This window comes from Phaethon aethereus, assembly GCF_964289735.1.
Source record: "Phaethon aethereus genome assembly, chromosome: 2".
In the NCBI taxonomy this organism is placed as follows: domain Eukaryota; kingdom Metazoa; phylum Chordata; class Aves; order Phaethontiformes; family Phaethontidae; genus Phaethon; species Phaethon aethereus.
The window spans coordinates 10,825,411-10,845,074 of record NC_138582.1 but is presented as its reverse complement, the minus strand read 5'-3'; the positions used below and the strand labels follow the sequence as shown (position 1 = coordinate 10,845,074).

General features: G+C 38.5%; 1 protein-coding gene across 2 annotated transcripts in view; it reads right to left on the bottom strand.

The window, feature by feature from the left end:
• ASAP1 (ArfGAP with SH3 domain, ankyrin repeat and PH domain 1) overlaps window positions 1-19,664 on the bottom strand; it is a gene marked incomplete at both ends in the record, with an annotated part of 142,254 nt that overhangs the window by 7,729 nt on the left and 114,861 nt on the right. Inside the window, 4 exons of one of the 2 annotated variants that reach the window (XM_082014975.1) lie at window positions 1,978-2,036; window positions 4,248-4,314; window positions 7,082-7,243; window positions 18,306-18,534. In XM_082014975.1, coding sequence (XP_081871101.1) covers window positions 1,978-2,036; window positions 4,248-4,314; window positions 7,082-7,243; window positions 18,306-18,534 — 517 coding nt within the window. The remainder of the gene's footprint in view (window positions 1-1,977; window positions 2,037-4,247; window positions 4,315-7,081; window positions 7,244-18,305; window positions 18,535-19,664) is intronic. The other variant, XM_082014976.1, reaches the window with a different exon arrangement.

The window sequence follows — 19,664 nt, the reverse complement described above, 5'->3', positions numbered from 1 at the left end:
ATTTTGCAAAATAACCAATCAACCCACTGGTGTGACTGCAATGAAAATTCTCTTTAATGACAATTATTCATGTATACAGTTGGAAGTCCATAAAAAACCCACCCTGAATCTCAGGATTAGTACCTGTAAAATCTTAAAGAGAGTGAGTGAGCATGTATGTCTGTACGGTTTATAGAACAAACTGTATTATAGACATCCAAACTAATTAAAAAATGAATTATTGTAAGTATTTACAACTTAGTAAAGATGGGAAGTTTTAAAATGTGTATTTTGCAGGTTTTATGGAAGGAAATTGAAAATAGCTTTTCAAATAGTTTTTTCTCAGTGTTATGTATTGATTCTACTTCTAAGTTCCCTAGGAAATCTACCTTAAAAACAGAACCATAAGAACACAACAAAAAAAACCCCAAACCCCTAAGCCAAACAACACTATATTAAAACAGATGAAGTGTGACAGAAGAGAAAAAAGTTACTACCCATGATGAAAGCAACACATTTTGACTAGAAGGAATAATTTCCTATTGTATTCAGAATTGCTTTACTATCATATTCTACCAGCCAAAAAGGTGGCCTGACGTTTTACTATGAAAGCAACAACACTTGCTTTGGATACCACCTACTGCAATAACCATAAATACAGCATGGAAGTGTTATTTATTAAAAAAAAGAAAATTTTGCATCATTTCCATGAAAGAAATTGTATAGCTACTATCAGATGCCTCATTTGAAACAACGTCTGTGTTGATACCTGTATACGGCTTTGTATCCTACACTTAGCAAATGTACAAGCACTGATCATCCACATTGGTTTGAGGCTTAAGTAAATGATACTGATAGTAGCCCTTATCGAAGTCCTTTGATTGAGCCCATCCTAAATTTCACCTATATCATTTTAAATCAAGGAAGTGTTGACATCCTTTGCAGCGGCACCCTACTGTCTCTATCATTGGTGTCTCTATCACAGAATCATAGAATAGTTTGGGTTGGAAGGGACCTTTAAAGGTCATCTAGTCCAACCCCTCTGCAATGGGGCGGTGTTTATCTTTTAAAAGATGATACCATGTCATAATAATTGTAATTTAATAAAGTTGAAATTTCACATTTGCATTTTCTGTTAAAATGATCTGCACTCTCATTTTCAGTTATCTAGCTTCAGAAGTTTGGACAGGCATCATTTCCTGATCTTCAGGCTCTTTAGTGATCATCCACTCATATAGATGTAACGTATTTTTGATGGATTCTGTATCAGACAGAGCTACGAGGTACGTCTACTTTCAACTTTATAGTCAACTGCTGCAAGAACTCAAAAAACTAAATAAAACCTGCTGTATGTGTTTAAAGAAAGATTAGAAAAAACACTTCTAAAAAGAAGGGGCCATAAGGTGTTCACTGGGATGATGGTCTCAGCAAGTTTGTCACCGATGTACAGTACCTGATTCTTTTTGAAGTAGTTATAAGGACAACAACCCTGATTGCCAAATCATCGCAAGGGATGCAACTCACTTTAAGGGTATCAAGAAATTGGACTTACGGGTATTAGGGGAAAAAAAAGAATTTACCAACAAGAGTGGTCAAAGATAGAAATGGAAACCCAGAGAAGTTATCCGTGGGGATACTCAAAATGTGACTGGCCATGGCTGTGTGCAACCTGCTCTCACGTCAAAAAGCTGGTCCTGCTCTGAGTGGTGGACTGGAGCAGCTGGCCTCCTGAGGTCTCTTCCAGCTTCAGTCAGTTTATGATTTTTTTTTTCTTTCCTCCGTATGTTCCATAGGTCTAGCTATTTTTTTTTTTTTTTTGGTTTAATTAAAACCTTCCCAATCTTCCAAAATCCTTTCAGCTTTGCTAAGCTTTCATCGTTTGTGGCATTTTAGATATAAAACTTCTGCTGAAAAGATCCATATATTTAAAACAAGCATCTACTTTCACACACATTTAAAAGATAACATTATGGGAATACCCACAAAAAGAACTCTTACCTTTTTGAGGTAGTTTGGGAAGAACTCTAGGGCCAAGTGCAGTCTTTGCAGTCCCAGTGCTAAATCAACAGATAGGAATTATTAGTGCTTATGACTGTTGTAAAATACACTTTTTCTTTTCCTTTCCCCCCCCCTACACATTCATCATCTAAAAAAAAAAATCCACATTTACTTTGCTACTTTTGCATAACCAACTTGTCGTCCTGTCTGTGGGTCAATCCTGAAAATCAAAGCACTATTAAGAATGAATTGCTTTTGCAGAGAAGACGACATACAGCCCCCCCAGCTTGCTGCCACAAGGCAGATTTAGTCTCCGAACGACAGTATGTGCAAAAATACACTCTGAAAATAGGTGAAGCTGAAACACCAGCTCAGTGGGCAGATCCTGAACTTTTAAGGAAGATTTGGTCTTTAAAATAACTATACTGAAGCGTTCAAAATATAATCTGTCCTTTATGTCAGTGGCTTGAAGTTTTCCGGGACTGAGCCTGCGCCTTGTAGCCTACTGCATGAGTATGATACTGTATTACACACCAACCGCAGCTGCATGAGGAGACAAAGTCTCTGCTACTCCAAGGAAATACTGATGATTGTGGGAAAACAACATACTTTACTCTGTCAACCCGTGTTACAGCTGCGATAGCTACTTATAGTGGTAAGCAACAACACAAGCAGGACAGTTGTGAGTAATTTAATTACAGCATAAAAATCTGAGATAGTTGCATATTGCCAAAACTCTCCATCTATGCTTTCTTTTGTAGACAATTTTTTTCAGAATTAACATCAGGATGGCTCAAATTTGCAAACATGGCATGTGAGGGCAAAACATATTAGAGGTTTCAACGAAAAAACACCAATTTTCTTCCACCAAAACCACACCCGAGTCACTTTTATACAAAAGGACTGTGGAAGAAAAGAAGAAAGCCCATTGATGTAAGGCATAAAAATCAAACAATAAATAATCAAATAAAAATCAGTATCACCTCAAAATAATTACTCAAAAACCAAGGAAAAAGAAAAAGTGAGGAAGTTGCCAGAATATGTTCAACAGAGCAGAGAGACTTCTGCATCAACAGCCTTGATGTTGAATACACCCTGGTATTATTTATCTCTGAAGCTAATGTTTCAAAATGAGTAATGATGAAACACTTTCCTCTTAATTTCCTAGCTTTTTAAAAACAGTTAAAATGTATCATGACTCAAAACTGAAAGAACAGCCACGCTCAATCTTGAGTCAATAAATAATTACCTTGGCCTTTATCTAACGCCACCAAGCACGAGTACCACACTTTTACCCTTGTCTTACAAGTATCAAGTATGGCACCAGCTCTTTGTGCTGTAGAACATCACCAGTTTTTCCCCTGAACGCCCAGTGCCATCTGGATGGATTCGGCAAACATGGCAAGTCAGTTGTGCTACCACCGACACGTCCACTGTCCAGGCAAGGCAGATACCAGCTGAGGAGCGTCCAGAAACTCTGCCTACGCATCTTCTACTGCGATTTGTTTGACGTTACGCATCCATCTCCAATCATGGCCTGCTCACGCACACTTGTGGTCACGCAAGGTCTCCATCGTGTTGCCCGAGGCACATGTGTATTCGAATTACCATGCTCTGAACCTCAGGACTTTGGAATCACAGCACAGATAGAGGAGCACCAAACACTAAGTGACAGGAATGTATGGCTATCCGTACTACTCCGGCTGTTGAAAAAAACACTTGTAATGGACTGACCTGAGGAACTAGGAGCTAAAAGCAGCTCGTGTTATTACAGACTGCGTGTCAGCACATAAGCTCAACAGACTGGAAAAGAGTTAAGCTGGAAGACTGAGATGAATTCTCTCTCTTACAGAGCTGTCTTCGATGCCAGCCTGTACCTAGTGACACTTCTGCAGCTACAGGCACGAGACCTCACACTGAAGCAGATAAAATGAAATGCTGGGAGACATAAATAAAACTTTTGTCCTGCTGGACTGCAGTCGGAGGCAACATTCGCCAGCTCAGAGCGCACTTCTGTAGGAGCGGTAGGTAGATTCTGGTACAAGTCGTTCTGCCCATCCTGCTCAAAGGATGAATTGTGCGTGGACAGCTATGGACACAGCGTAGGAGGCTCAGTGAAGCCGAAGTATTTGTATGGTAGTAAGGCACGCAGAAAACTAATGAAGAAACATAGCTAGAGTTTTACTTCATATGAAAGGCAATTTTTTTTCTAATTTGTAAATTACGTTTAGATAAATTTTCAGCTTTGCCTTCATTTACATAGATTTTACCTTGACTGCTGAGACATCCCCTCAAATTTGTTTGCAGCCTTAGTTGAAGGTGGGCCCAAATCATTACCTGAGGTGAAAAAAGCACAATTAAAAAAACAAAAAAAAATCATTAGGATAACTGAAATATAATCAGCAGAGGGTACAACTTAAAGCGAAGTACACATTCTTCCAAGTAGCCTCTATACAACATGTCTAAAGATTTTAAAGATCATTCTTTATTAATAATTTTGTGACTGAAAAAGTGTCAGGGACCATAATAATTCAACTTGACCTTTCACGTAATACATTTTAAAACAACTCACTGGTAGCTCCCATCTGCTGGCAAGGAAAGATTGAACGACATTGCTGAGTTACTGCTGTAGGGTGTTTGTTTGGGATATAGTGTTTCAATTTTCTCTGAAAGGAAGGAGATACTGCAAGCCAGTATCAAATAAATTTATTGCAGATGTTTACATTTTGCATTAGAAGGAACGTCTTTTTAAAACCACCACGAATTTGATTTTATTCACAAAACATCCAATTTCTAAGGATTGGTATTTTATGGTACATAAAGAATAGCCTTTGCTGATGTAATGACTAAGTCAGTATGTTACCATAACCTGAAAGTTAACTCTCGGTAAAGATCCTGGGTATACTCAATTCTGTCAAAAGGCCGCCAAATCCAAACCCAATTCCTTCGAAATCCTTCAGCAGAGGCTCCTCCTTCATTAACCATCACCATTGCCAAGGTACAGTCATACTAACTACTTTGTTTTAGTGCCTTTATCATTCCCCCTTCCCTTTTCAACTAAGATGTAAAGTGACATTTAATGATCCAAGGACACAAAATACTTCCCATGCAAAAGAATTACATATCTGCCTAGACACCATTCACAGCGCATTGAAATCTAAATGAAACAACAGAAAAGGCTTATGCTGAGCCCTGCTAAAAATACGTTTATATTTAAAAGTGGGGGGAAAAAAAAAGAGAAAGAAAGGCAAGACAAACAGTAAGCTCTTCACATGTAGATCCTATGGATACAGCAAGGAAAAATATCTCCTGGTTGCTATGGAAATCCAAAATAATCTAAATGACATTTTTATAACATGTTTGAATAGTAACTTAATTTGCTTAGACATAAGCTAAGGATTGCTCTGCTTGAAACTTCAATTAATGCACAGATTAGAAAACAAATGCTAAAATTCAACATAGCAAGAAATGTAACAACACAGAAAGAAGCTTCTGAAAGGGAAAGCAGTGAACATCCGACAATATTCTTAAACCCAAAACACAAAGGCAGATACAAGAAAGTCCCTTTTTTATAAACACAAAACTTAACACTTGCTTAAAATCCAAATGGACTTTGTCATAAGTTCTTGTAGAGATCTCAGCTAAGAAAAAGGAGAGAAGAGGCCTCTCTTCCACCCACTGAAGTTTAGTCCGCACGGCAGAGCAGAAAAAGAGACAGAATAAGCAATGTTCTCCTCTGGCCCTGCTTTGAGAAGCTATTCTACTGCTGTACGGTCCTTCATCTTCAACTCCACACCTGCACCTTTCCCAGATTCTCCTTTTCCTTCATCTGCTGTCTAGTATTTTTAAAGAAAAGTTAGCACTAGCTTAGCATCTGTTCCTACCACACTTCTCCTTCTACTAGTGTTACGTTATATGGTATGGTATTTTAGGTGCTGTTTTGGGCCTAAATATTTGGCCTTTAAGAAATTTTTAAAGTCCAAGCTCTTCAAAATGTCTTTACTACAGGGCTCTCAGACTCCAGAACATCGGAAACATTTTTTCCGTATCCCAGAAAAGTAGAGAATTTCAAAGATTGCCATTATTTGCATTGCTTGAGAAAAAGACTTTGCCTTTCATTGGACTCTGTACTTCTATTCATATTAAATTCTAGATTAAATCACCTATTCTACATGAGTACTCCATGATTTACCACATTTAACCCAATTTGGGGAAAAAAATGGTGCTTTTAGGCTTGCAATTTTTTTTAGGCTAGTAATTTTGTGTTTGTATTAGAACAGAGAGAGGATACTCGTAGTGTATGGATGACCCCGCTATGTGAGCACTGGATTCCAGCTCAAAAGTTTACAGATTTAAGGAAATCCTGCCACCGAGACCAAAATTACAGAAAACTACATGGGCCTGAGATTTATAGCTGCAGGGAAAAGTGGACTGCACAGAGCAACGTTTATTGAAAAGATAAAGAATGTGAGTAGTCTGGAAAATCTTCTGTCAGAAAGGTATTCCATTAGGAAAAAAAAAAAAAAAAGCTTTTTCGGTGTAACTTCTGGAGGTAGAAGGATGCAAACCTACCAGTTTTTGTATATGTAGAGACAACATCACAAAACACACTAAGACAACACATCCCCGCCAGCTACGCGCGAGCACTTTCCGGGCGAGATCTGGCATGGCACGCAGCCCAAGGAAACAAGCTCTTCCGTCAGGAGAAGCGCACGGATTCCTCGAGGTCTGTCTGCCCCAGGTCGAGACGCACCTCGAGCAGCGAGCCGGGCAGGGCAGCAGCGGGGCAGGACGGATGCGGAGCAGAGGCAGCAGATGAGGGGCTGGGGTGAGGGCAGCCGGCGCAGGGGAGGGTGGCAGCAGCGGGAATGGAATCCGGCCCCAGGGGAGCACGGCCTATTTTCAATTTTCTCAAGTGAGACTCAGATAGAGAAGCCTGGGAGCTAGAGCGACAGAAGACAGAACTGTCGATTTATCGGAGCTGACGACACATCAAGCTGCAATCATTGGAAAGCAAGCACCAGGTAAAAGAAACCAAAGATCATATATATCATCCATCATAAAGGTCTTCCCCTGCCCTTTTGTTTTGCGTTTCAAAACTCACCCCAAGGAATTGGGCCCTTATTCTGGGGTCCATGAGGTAGTGGGCTTGGTGGGTCAGAGAGGGTTCTTTTGTGTCCTGGGGGTGGGGGAGGTGGTCTCTTCTTGGAAAGAGTGGAGCTGCCACTAGAGGTTTGAGTGCTTAGAGGGAGGGTTGAAGGTGGGCCTGCAAAATAACAAACAACCTTCTTACAAATACATGTGCAAAAACGTCAAAGCAGCACTGAAAAATTCACAGTCAGACCCACAGCCAAGTGCAGCAAAAGACTAGAAGAAGACGACAAGCCATGCCAAAACACTGTTCAGATTAAACGACACGGTCACCACATTTTTAACCGTCTTAGCCGTGGGAATATAAGCAACTTGACAATAGAATGACACGTATACTTCTTTTTAAAAAATACAGAATGAATCACTCCAGGATTTCTAATTTTAGGCATTGCTTAAAAACAAACAAAACATGAAATCTCAAAATTAAGTAATATTTACCATTTAGTGTTAAAATTACTATTAATTTATACCAGAATGAAATAGCTTTCTAGACGTTCTAACATGTGGGGTATTTTTTTTCCCTCCAGAGCATCCCATATGAACTCTATTATATGGGAGAAGGCAAGGGGGAATAGAAATCTAGCTACAAATTTTCCTTACATTTTGAAAATGAGGTTGTAAGCTTAGTAAGTTTTTCTGTAGTTATCTTCCCTTTTTTCTATGGCTTAAATATATGAGATATGCTTTCTTAGAGCAATGCAAATTGTTGTATGGAGCGTCTACAAAATAAACATCAGAAAAGCCCTTTCTGAGGCTGAGATTAGATATTTAATGGTAGCAATGCTTATGAGAGCTTATGCAGTCACCCCTGCCCTTACACCCTTTATTTCCCCCCATATCAATGTTGGCACAAGTATTATTCAACACAATGTATGTTTTACAGAATACGGGAACAGAGACAGATTAAAAGACAAAATAACTCAAAGGGAAGACAAGAGTTCTCCTTAATTAACTTTACCATTCACCTTCAGAAATGTCTTTAATAGGAAGCTCAAGGAAGCAGGCAGTGCAGGACGCAAACATGCAGTGAGGGGGCAACTGCTCAACTCAGCAGCCATTACCACCGAAAGAAATTACTTCTAACACTGCTCTAAGTTAGTTCTATATTAGGTTAGAACAGCTTTAAGGGTTCTGTTGTTGGAGTTTGGGTTTTGCATCTAAGAGAGCTTTGCCATCATAGACTCTGGATAAATGCATAAAATCAACATAAACTTTTCAATGCAAAGTTTGTTTATACCTGAAATTTCAAGTCTATCGTCACATATTTTGTAGCACTATAGAACCTACTTGCCTATTTTTGAAAACCTAACTTATTTGAACAGTACTTGAGACAAAAATATTCGTTTTGTTAATCAGCACATACCATAACCGGCACACAGAACTACAGCCGCCTCTTTAAAAATATTTATTACCAGTCTCTATAGGTAGACTGAAAATTACCGAAGTCTGCCTTCCTTCCCAAGCTACTATGTATCATAAAAGCCTTAAAATCAGTGAAGAACAATCTTTGCTAAAATTCCTTAGGTGAAATATCAAACGTTGAAAAAAATTACTTCAATTATCCTGTAAGTATGCCTACCTTTGCCAGACAGTTCCAGCAAGCAGCCTCCCTTTTTCTTCTTAACCTCAAAGAAAAGATTAATAAAACTGCCCATAATGAGTTAATGATTCAATCTATTCTCTTCCAGATTCAAGCCTGGAAGACCTTTTGCTGCTCAGGAGAATATCTCAACCGCAACCCCAACAGGTATTTTGGGCCTGGCTTTCCATTGATTGCTTACTCTTGTAAATGAAACTATATATTTTGCAACTGTTCCTCTCAATTTACTTCCAAGTTCACAAAACCATTAACCGACAAGCAGTCAAATGTTAGTGCAAATTAGTAAGACTGTTTCCCAATTTGTATCTTTTCTCATTTTAATTTCTTCCTTGAGCTTAAGAAAGCAAGCTAATTTAAACCATGCATTTAAATGTTTCTGCCAGCAAAAATAAAAAAAACCTTTCCTAAGCTAAGTTTTGACTGACAAGACCCTAGACTCCTGCAAGTTATAAATTCTTTAGTTTGCTTAAATAAATACGAATCAAAGGTTGTTCTATAAACTGCAACTCACAGTATATCTAGGAGTGGCGAGGGGGAAAGGAAAATGCAATATCCAGTGTTAACAGTAGCATTATTTTTAAAGCATGTAGAAAACATACACAGTATGTCAGTATAGTATTTTTCTCTTGCCCTGACATCTCAAAAAGGCGTTACACATTTCCAAAAGTTCTGCAAGTGGGTATGGCCAAGAGCGCAGGGGTTCTGCCCCACCACCGCCCAGCGCCCTGCTCCTCCTCCGGCACCACAGCCGTAGCACTCAACCCTCACACGGTCTCCAGCTCCACCACCAGTGACAAATAGTTCAGCCTTGGCTTAAAGGAAAAAAAAGTGGAGGAAATGCACTGAAATAGTATTGTGTGCTTACTGCAAAAATAAAACTTCAGACATAAAGTAAAACTTGTACTTTGTATTGCCCATAAAATGAAGAATCCTTCTCTAAAAAAATAAAATTTAGTAGGATTAAAAACACTTTAAATGTGGCTATATGGATATATTTTATATTTCACACTAATACTATATCTCCAGATATTGCAGAGGAGTTGAAAAACATTATCGCTTCATAGCTTTCAAAAGGTGACATGGCATACAACAGTTATTGGGAAAAGGTGTTAGGGTATTAAAAATAGTACACCTCAGATTCCTAGCATTTGTTCCTATATTAATTTCATGGAAAGATTAAATATGAATTTAGGATTCACACACTGATGATTAGATGGCTGAAATACAAAATTAACTTCCCTTCACATAAACAGAAAATAAAGGAAACCTTCAAAGCATCTTTTGAGAAAGAGGATAAAGTCACATTGTGCTTTGAATAAAGCAAACATGGGAAACATTCTGGAATCTAAATCAGTTTATGGAAACAACCGGTGGAATAATACAAAAATGTGATTATGTACAAAGTGTCAGTAAAATGATAGTAAAGTATTTTGAATTACATGTAGGTATACAAAAATCTCAAAAAAATTCTTACATGGCATTTTTAACTAGGCAAGGCTAGCCAGATATTTCTAAGTAATAATCAGAGCAGATATTTTTCTAGATCAAAGATATTTCGTGATTCTAACTAGGCAGAAAGTAAGCCAACCATTTTTCTTCACAGTCATCTTAATCATGTTTTCTCACATAGCTGTGAAGTTCACATTTCACGTAAGTCATTTTCCTCACACGTGCAAAAAGAAAAGTCTTGACCTACAATTTTTTTTTATTTTTGTTTCCGTTGGGCTCTCTTTTCCTCAGTTAGCTGGGGAGCAGTTACTTTCAGTAAAGCTGTTGTCATCTTTTATCACTTTTTCTTATTACAAGGATCATGCTTTCATGTGCAAATAGGCCACATAATCTCAAATTTATTGTACTACAGTAAATAACTGGAAAAGGTCTGCAATGAATAGTGCATTGCCCTTCAGCTTTTGTGCGGTTAGTAAAGTATCTATTAATTTGTGTACTTGTGAAACCATGCAAAGCTGTTACCAGCCACACAAGAAATGGTGGGTTTAGAGTGTAAAAACCTCGTATTTGTATTTATTTTTTACCACTTAATGAGAGATATGGATTAACCAGTAGTCCAGTTAATGGCAGAACAGGTACTGCAAAGGAAAGTAAGTTTATATTAAAAATAGTATTTTCATTAACAAGTGTTGTTATTTTAAATGCTCTTATGAGTGACATTTTGCAGAGATATTACTAAAAGCCTTCTTCAGTTTGTCTTACTTCAAGTCATATGTCTTCAGTATTAAAAATAGGACCATAATTAAAGAAAAAATTATCACAATCACTCTGAACAAGAAAGTTAAGAATGTATATTGACTTAACATTAGTGTCCTGGTTTCAGCCAGGATAGAGCTGGTTTTCTTCACAGAAGCCAGTGTGAGACTGTGTTTTGGATTTGGGATGAGGAACTGTTGATAATGTGCTGATGTTTTGGGTTGTTGCTGAGCCGTCAAGGACAGTCCAGCTTCTTGTGCTGGGCTGCCAGTGAGCAGGCTGGGGGTGCACGGGGAGCTGGGAGGGGACACAGCCGGGACAGCTGACCCAGAGTGGCCAAAGAGATATTCCCTACCATACGACGTCATGCCCAGTACATAAACTGGAGTTGGCCGGGGGGCGGAAATCGCTGCTCGGGGACGGGCTGTCGATCACGGGGTGGTGAGCAATTGCTGTATTGGGCATCACTTGTTCTTGTACATTCCTTTGTTGGTATTATCATTGTTGTTCCCTTCTTTCTTTCTGTACTATTAAACCGTGTTTATCTCAGCCCACGAGGTTTTTCCTAATTCTCTCCCCCGTCCCGCTGCGGGAGGGAGAGTGAGCGAGCGGCTGCGTGGTGCTTAGTTGCCGGCTGGGGCTAAACCACGACAGTCCTTTTTGGTGCCCAACGTGGGGCCCGAGGCTTGAGATAATAACGGTTGCAGGTCACAATATCAGTTTATTTGATTTGCATCATGCTCTCGTCTTTGCTGTACATGTTAAGGATCGGTGTTGGTTTCTGCGGGCTGCTGTACTCTGCAATGATTAGTAATGTCTCGCCTGTGAGTTTTGTTTTTAGAGCACTGACCTTGAGCTTAATGTGGTATCATCTGAGCTCTGTACTAAAGCCGTTACTGTATTTTGGCTACAGTCTTGTGGAGACGATTAGCAATTATACTTCTGCCTCTGAAAGGTTTTTTATGGAGGAAATGCAGAATGGTACCTTTGCTACCCTCTATCATAACATTTCCTCCTTCATCACAATAATTTTTCAGTATTTTGAACACCCTTGGCTGGTTAAAATACCTCTATTGCTACTTCTGGGGAACATTGTTTCAGTTTTGTCTAAGGTTAGCAAGCAATTTAAGAATATCACCCGGAGATCTGCCCCAAGGCTGGATAGTTATGAATGGCAGGGCGTGTGGAACAGCATGGGCAAATGCCTGGGGCGGTGGGCACCTCCGGTGTTTTGGAGCTTCACTCCCGAACAAGTGCAGAATCCTGATAAACCAGCAGAATATCTGGAAGAAGTATGCTGTCAGCCTGGCAGCTCCAAGGAGACACAAATCATTGCCATGTGCTGGGGCCTGGCCCATGCCTACCGAACCCTATTTAACACTGTGCAAAGGGGAGAGAGGCTCTCTGGGTCTGATGGCAATGTGGCAGGCACTGTGACTGCTCCAACCCCCACAGCGGGCACTGCCACTCTCCCTCCCACAGTGGGACGGGGGAGAGAATTAGGAAAAACCTCGTGGGTTGAGATAAACACGGTTTAACAGGACAGAAAGAAAGAAGGGAACAACAATGATAATACCAACACAGGAATGTACAAGAACAAGTGATGCCCAATACAGAAATTGCTCACCACCCCGTGATCGACAGCCCGTCCCCGAGCAGCGATTTCCGCCCCCCGGCCAACTCCAGTTTATGTACTGGGCATGACGTCATATGGTATGGAATATCCCTTTGGCCAGTCTGGGTCAGCTGTCCCGGCTGTGTCCCCTCCCAGCTCCCCGTGCACCCCCAGCCTGCTCGCTGGCAGCCCAGCACAGGAAGCTGGACTGTCCTTGACGGCTCAGCAACAACCCAAAACATCAGCACGTTATCAACAGTTCCTCATCCCAAATCCAAAACACAGTCTCACACTGGCTTCTGTGAAGAAAACCAGCTCTATCCTGGCTGAAACCAGGACAATTAGCATCTGAAATACATTCTACAATTAATGCTAAAAATGTCCTGTCAAAAAAACAAAGAGCCAAAATTTGTATTAAAGAATGTTGTATTTTGGGTTGATTCACAAATATAAAAAAAACCCACATGAAATCAGTATTTGCCAGCCTTCCCCTCATTTTATGGTACTAAAAAAAATACAGAGTTTGAGGGGGATAATTAATATTATTTAAGCAAAATATACAACCCATTTCTAAAAAAATTTTAAAAATTAAAAAAATTAAGTCTTTAAGTATATGCAAGAGCAGTATAGAATCTTGAAAGCATTCAAAATAAACAGAAGAAACTGCATGACCTCAAAGGCTGAGGTAACAGAAGTCAGATTAAATACAACAGTATATAAAACGTTAAAAGCCTAGACTAAGAAAGCATTTGTACTTTAAAATTAGGGACTTCAGTTGAAAATGGTAGTAGAGGCTACCGGTGTAATGCGGGATATGCCATAATATGATACAATCATGGAAAAATACATAGGATGAAAGGATGTTTTGATGTAGTATTTCCAGCAGATACAACAAGGTGTTAATGCTGTCCCTATGCTTCCAGTCACTTACATTTAAGAAAGCTGATTTAAACAGCAAAGGTACAGGGAAGGGCTAGTATGATGAAAGGACAACTTAAATGATAGAAAAATTAAAATACTCTTCTATTAGAAAAGGTGAAATATGCTTGGCTTGTTCAGTCTAACAAAACAGGAATGGAGACCTGTATGATTGCTCTCCAGGTAGTAGTGCCCTGATACGGACAGCAACGACACAAAAATCAGTGAAACCAAATGACAGTGTCGGTACACGATCGAAGTAATTTAGTAGACTCGAGAAGATTTCTAATCCTATGAGCAATGCAGCCAGACAACTTCTAGAAGTTACTAGTCAATGCAAATAAACTAATTTGATTAGAAATTGAGTCTGATGAAGTGAAAAAGCAGATTATACGACATGGTGTCTGCAGTAGCAGTGGACTGGGACCACGAAGGAAGTGCCTTTGGGTTGTACCTAACATTAGAGCTGTGAAAGAGAGTGTAAAATACGCAAACTTGTAAGTATTGAACGTAACTTCATGACATAAAATTGATCCCTGACCTCTAGGTTCCTCCCATATGACAGAAACAGGAAGAATCATTAAAAAGTCAATTAGCTTTCAGCTAAAATTAAGGAAACCTGTCTTAGATTGCTTAACACTTCTACAAAACTAGTTAGCAACATTGCCCTCACAGTGGATTTGCAATTAAGGTTGTGCAAAAGTTTATTTAGCTACTGTGCTGAGTCAGGCAACTACTTAAGTGTTGATTTTTTTTTTTTTTGAAAGCTTTTTGTAAAACAACAGGCAGAACAACTGCTAGATGTCTGGAGCCATAACACAGGTGTAAGCTGGAAAGACTAATGAAAAGGATGATTTTTCAGAGTGTTACAGCCTGATAACTTGACTGACAACACAAGCAAGTTGAACCCGAGTAAGGTTAGATAAAGTACTGGAAAAAGCATACAGGGTTGGCTTACACAACTACTGTACTCTGTAAAAGTACTCTGCACTTTTCATTCTATTAGGATTTAATCAAAGCTGTAGCAGAGATGGCAGAAAGCAAGAAGAATCCACAAATGAGCTGGTTTAGTGTAGAATAACATTGTCTTAGCCAATATTCGTTATCAGTTCAGGCTCACACATCAGCCTTTGCACAGAAACAGCCAAGATGCAGGCACATCTTTTACGCTGTTGTTGCAAGCCAAATTCAGAACTGATGGCAAATACTAATGGGGAGTAGCAGTAACTTCAAAATCATTACAGCTGCCTGCTTTGTGAACATAAATAAACCCAAAGACAAATCTTGTCATTTTTAGGAATTTTTTGAAAAGTATCACACTGGAAAATCTGAACTTACATTATAATGATATATGGAGAAACTTAAAAAAAAAAAAATCCCCATATACATGTACTCCAACAATTGTACCTATACAATTTTTACAATTAATCAAACTAATTTTTAGACACCATATCCACTGAAAACCATGGGCAAGAGTGGTGTGCATTATGTAAATTGCTCTAAACTTACCTTCTTCCCACAACACAAAGTTCAGACTTGATGGCTTCCACTCCACTGTGGCATCTCAGCAAACACCATGGAACCTTGCTACCAAGGCACTTCACTGGCGAATGAAGCCAGCTTACAGAGCGCTAAAGGGAGGTGTTTTTATTTAAATATACAACATGATTTGGAAAAGAGTTTTATCTGTTTGTCTCAAAGGATATAAAACATTATGAAACTTTAAAAACTTCTGCCTCCTTCTAACATACAGATCCCACCAGCTATCCACTCCCTGAAGACTATCTCCATGTTCTAGCAGGGTCCCATGGTATCTGCTGGGGCCTTTCAGCAGAGCAGGGACAAAGATCGGATTACATCTGGGGACAGAAGGTAAACTTAAATTTAATTACAGATTCAATGCTCTTCTTACTCTTGCTATTTAAGGAACTTAGCACAAAATATAATACTCTTGTTTTCATATAATCTTTAATCAAATAGGTAGCTATTAAAAAGAACTTTTCTAACAGGAAAAAAAGAATTTGACAAGTAAGCTTGTATGTTAAACTTTGATGTAAGGGATATACTCTAATCTCAAAAGAGCAGTCAACTCTAAAGGTTTATTTTTTCCTACAGAAACAAAATTATCTCAGTCTCATTCAAAATTAAGATGTGTAACCAGTGTCTTACGGAAGTGGAGAGTCGCTGCTGCTTTTTCTTTTAAACAATCTGTTTGGGAGCTGGAAGGGGGGGAGATAACAAGGTGTAGCAGAGTTTATAATGAAGCATAAGTGCATCTGCAATGATGTTCCTAGAGCGACTTTTCTACACTGATGAATGTTCTATGCATTTGTCACTTTGTTCCCATGTAATTTTGAGTCTATTAAATTATTGCTGTAACACAGGCATGTGTTTAATGTAAACTTCTAAAACTGATAAAATGCTTTACATTATAATTGAATGGAAATCAACCAAAAACCAGCATCACTCACAGACTCTAAAATTGTGGCATGTCTGAAGCAGAGAAGCCTAGTTACTTTAATGTAACAGTAGTTCCATTCAACCTCTCACTCAGACTTACACTGTGAATCTGGCATTTTCCACGCTGATGAAATAGCTGATGCTACTATTACCATTAGAAGGCAATAGTTCTCTGTACTTTGTGATAATACCATATTATTTTGTTGTAATATAAGTAAAGATTTCTTCTGCATCATCTTTGACATGAAAACACACAAGAACTCAACGCTTCATTTCTTTCCAAATAGCTATGGTGTTGTGTTGATTCACTCATCTGGGAGTTTGCAGGAGCACCTAGGAAAATGTCTAACATTTCTGAAACTTGAATACATACTTAGAATAAAATATGCACATAAATATTCCCCTTCCTGAAGGAAAAGACAATTTTCTGAATACGTCGGTATGAGAGCTACACTATATAACGACAAAGAAGCAATGTACATTATAATACATTGAAAGCTGACAACCTACTAAGCAATGCACAGATACAAGACACAAGCTCCTTAACCTTCTTAAGGAAATGGGATTCATGATTAGTTTCCAAGTTTTACAACTTTATGACAAAAAAAAGTTATCCGAGGTCAGACTGAAAGAACATCTAAGCCAGTATACTGTGTCTGACAATGGACAATCAGTAGCAGACTGTTAGATAGAGCATGCAAAAAAGCTGAGGGAGAGGAAGGAAAAAGTTAGAATCTTTAATCTTCTTGACAGGAAGATCAATAAAATTACAAGGAATATAAATGAGTCCCCAGTGAAACTGATATAAAGAAACCTGGATTATGAAATCTCATGTGAAAAACACATACCCTGGCAAAATTGCTTTGCTTCTTAATGGAAAACAAACCTGTTTAAAAAAAAGAGAGCCAAGGAATTCATTTGAAAGTTGCCAGTACATGACAAAGGCTGATGGTGGAACAGTAGTTCTTAAGCACAGCGTCTGAACTACGTAAAAGCAGACATTTGATGTCAACGCACTCTGTTCTGTCCCTTTACTCTTTCACATTTTAGTGAGAGCATTTCTTCTTTTTTTTTTTTTTTTCAAATGTTAACTACCAGTTGAGGAAATTAAGTATGAAGTTATAGCAGTGCTAACAAAAGGCAGCATCAGCAAAACTGCTGAAGCCTTAACCTATACTGTAGCCTTCATCACAACTAAAGTTTTCTCTAACAAGTCTACCATGAAGTCAAATTGTCTATTTCTAAATTAAGTACCTAAAAAATGGGAAAAGATGATGGTGGGTTTTATGTTCTAAGTAGTACATTTGCACAAACTATAGTAAAATAACAGGTTTTGTTCCATAAATATACATCCTCTAAACCTGATGTTTATAGCTATCTAGGTCAAAGAACCATCATCCACTACAGCTGCAAGAGTAAGTCTCATATGGAAGTAAGTTCTCTTCCCTTTCAAGTACTACTGAGAGTGTCAGTACTATTATTAAGAAGAAAAAGCATCTCATTTATTTCAGCTAAATGTAGATTGCAAAACTGATTGAACCATTGCACAAATCTTCCTTATGGATAATTCTATGAGAGCAAAATGGTTGTTTCCCTCCAGGAAGAACGGGTGATATTTGGTTTAGATCTTCAGTGCGTAAGTGACTTCTTAGCTATCTGGCAACAGGCTTGGTATTTTCTCTGCCATCCTTTACACACCGCTAGCGCTCACCAAAATGGAAGAGGAGAGTGTTGATGCACCAAGAGGGAAGGAGCGTTAATATCAATCTGATTAGCACTTCACAGGTCATTCTGCTATTTGGACTGCAAGGAGAAGGACCCTTCTTACACCTCCTCTCCTCCAAAGTTTTGTTTCTTCACTCTCTCTGCCACATACTACACAGCATACCATCGTATAGCACTACGCACCATCAGCCTTTTTCTAAAACACTTGTATTTTTATGACTGTAAATGCTTAAAAATGCTTCTCCAAAATATGAACTGAATTTCTACATAAAAAGAACCAGCTTTTCTTTAGCTGAGTATTACTTTATTTTTTCACCCGTTTACATACACTATTATGAATGAGTCCATTAAAAAGTGTGTGTGTCCCTTTTTCCTTTTTTTTTTTTTTTTAAAGTTTTGAACATGCATTGTACCATTACTGCATCAATGTAATAAGAAAAATGCGCTATGTCTTGAAACATCGTAATGCACCTGGTTAAAGGAAGGACAACTGTGGAAAAATTACTGCTTGCAAGCGAAGAATCACAGAAGCATAGAATAGTTAGGGTTGGAAGGGACCTTTAAGGGTCATTTAGTCCAACCCCCTGCAATGAGCAGGGACATTTTCAGCTAGCTCAGGTTGCTCAGAGCCCCATAGTTTGAAGACAGAGTTACCTTTGCCAGCATTTCTAGGAGGAAGAGGAGGAGCATCTGCAGTTGGAGAGGTTGGTGAATCTGTGCTCGTAGAAGCAAAGATCTGATTGGTAAAAGCTCCATAGGAGAGTCTTTGCTTGTCTCTAGGAGTGCTAAATGCAGGATGAGTCATTTTGTCTTGGGGAGAAATGCTCGAAGAGTGACAAAAACTTTGGGGTCTTGGAGATCTTTCTTTTTTTATAGGACTAGGCTGTGAATAGACAAACAAATATATTACACAGCTGTTTAAATACTTAATATAGTTAATATGTTTGGGAAAGAATATAACAGAACATATTCTAGTGAACATGAGCATAACTTCTTTCTTTATTGGACAAATAAGCCCACATTCCTCCCTTTCTCAACAATCCAACTTGAAAGATCCTCTCCTCTAACTGAAAAATACTGTAGCATCAATGAATCATCACGTACACAAAGTCAGATTTATTCTTAAAGTAGACACACAATAATAATATCCTAAATAATATATTAATAAAAAGCCTAGTAAAGCTTTTAGCACCTAAGAGGAATTCTCAGTTCAAATAGCTCTTTACTCAGACCAGTTATCTTCAAAGATCAAGTATACTACCCCATTGACACATGTTAAAAATAAAATAACCACTTCTGACACATCAAATTTATTTGTTGACTGAACTAGCAATATATTCAGTGGTATGTCTCTTCTTTTAAGTGTATATAATTGCTCTTTGAATAAATTTTACGCAGCAATTTTTGGCTGCTGTATATTAATGGCTGCATATGGAGCACGATCTGTTCCATTGCAGCTCTGGTTCAGGCAGGCTATTATCTCCAATACAGCAATAGTCATCTTCCTGAGGGTCCTTGCACAGACAATCATTTTGTTCTCTACTGTCCTTGAGGACATGTAAATTATTTCGGTTTCTGAATTTTTCAGTCCCAAGTGTCACAGGAAATGAAAAGTTGACCACATTTCTTTCTGCAGCACCCATATAAAATAGGAGAGGTGTATTCCCATTTATTACAGAAACAGAGCACAGAGTAATTAACTGCCTTGCTAAAGTAGGACACTGAATCTAAGTTTTCACACGTTCTAGGATGGCAATTATCCTACGCCTTCAAGTTTTGTCTTTCCATTATTTCCTTTTTTAATCAGGAAAAAAATGCAAAGCACAGTTTTTGAAAAACAGTTAATTGATTCAACAGCTAGGTTTTTAATTAATTTATGGAAAAAATAAGTATGTAAGCTTTGGGTTTCCTCCAGCTAAAAATGAACAGCCTAGAATTCAGAAGGGGATAAAATGTCAAAGTAATCTACATTTACTGATTTATATTACATTGTATGTCTCATCAAAGCAAAAC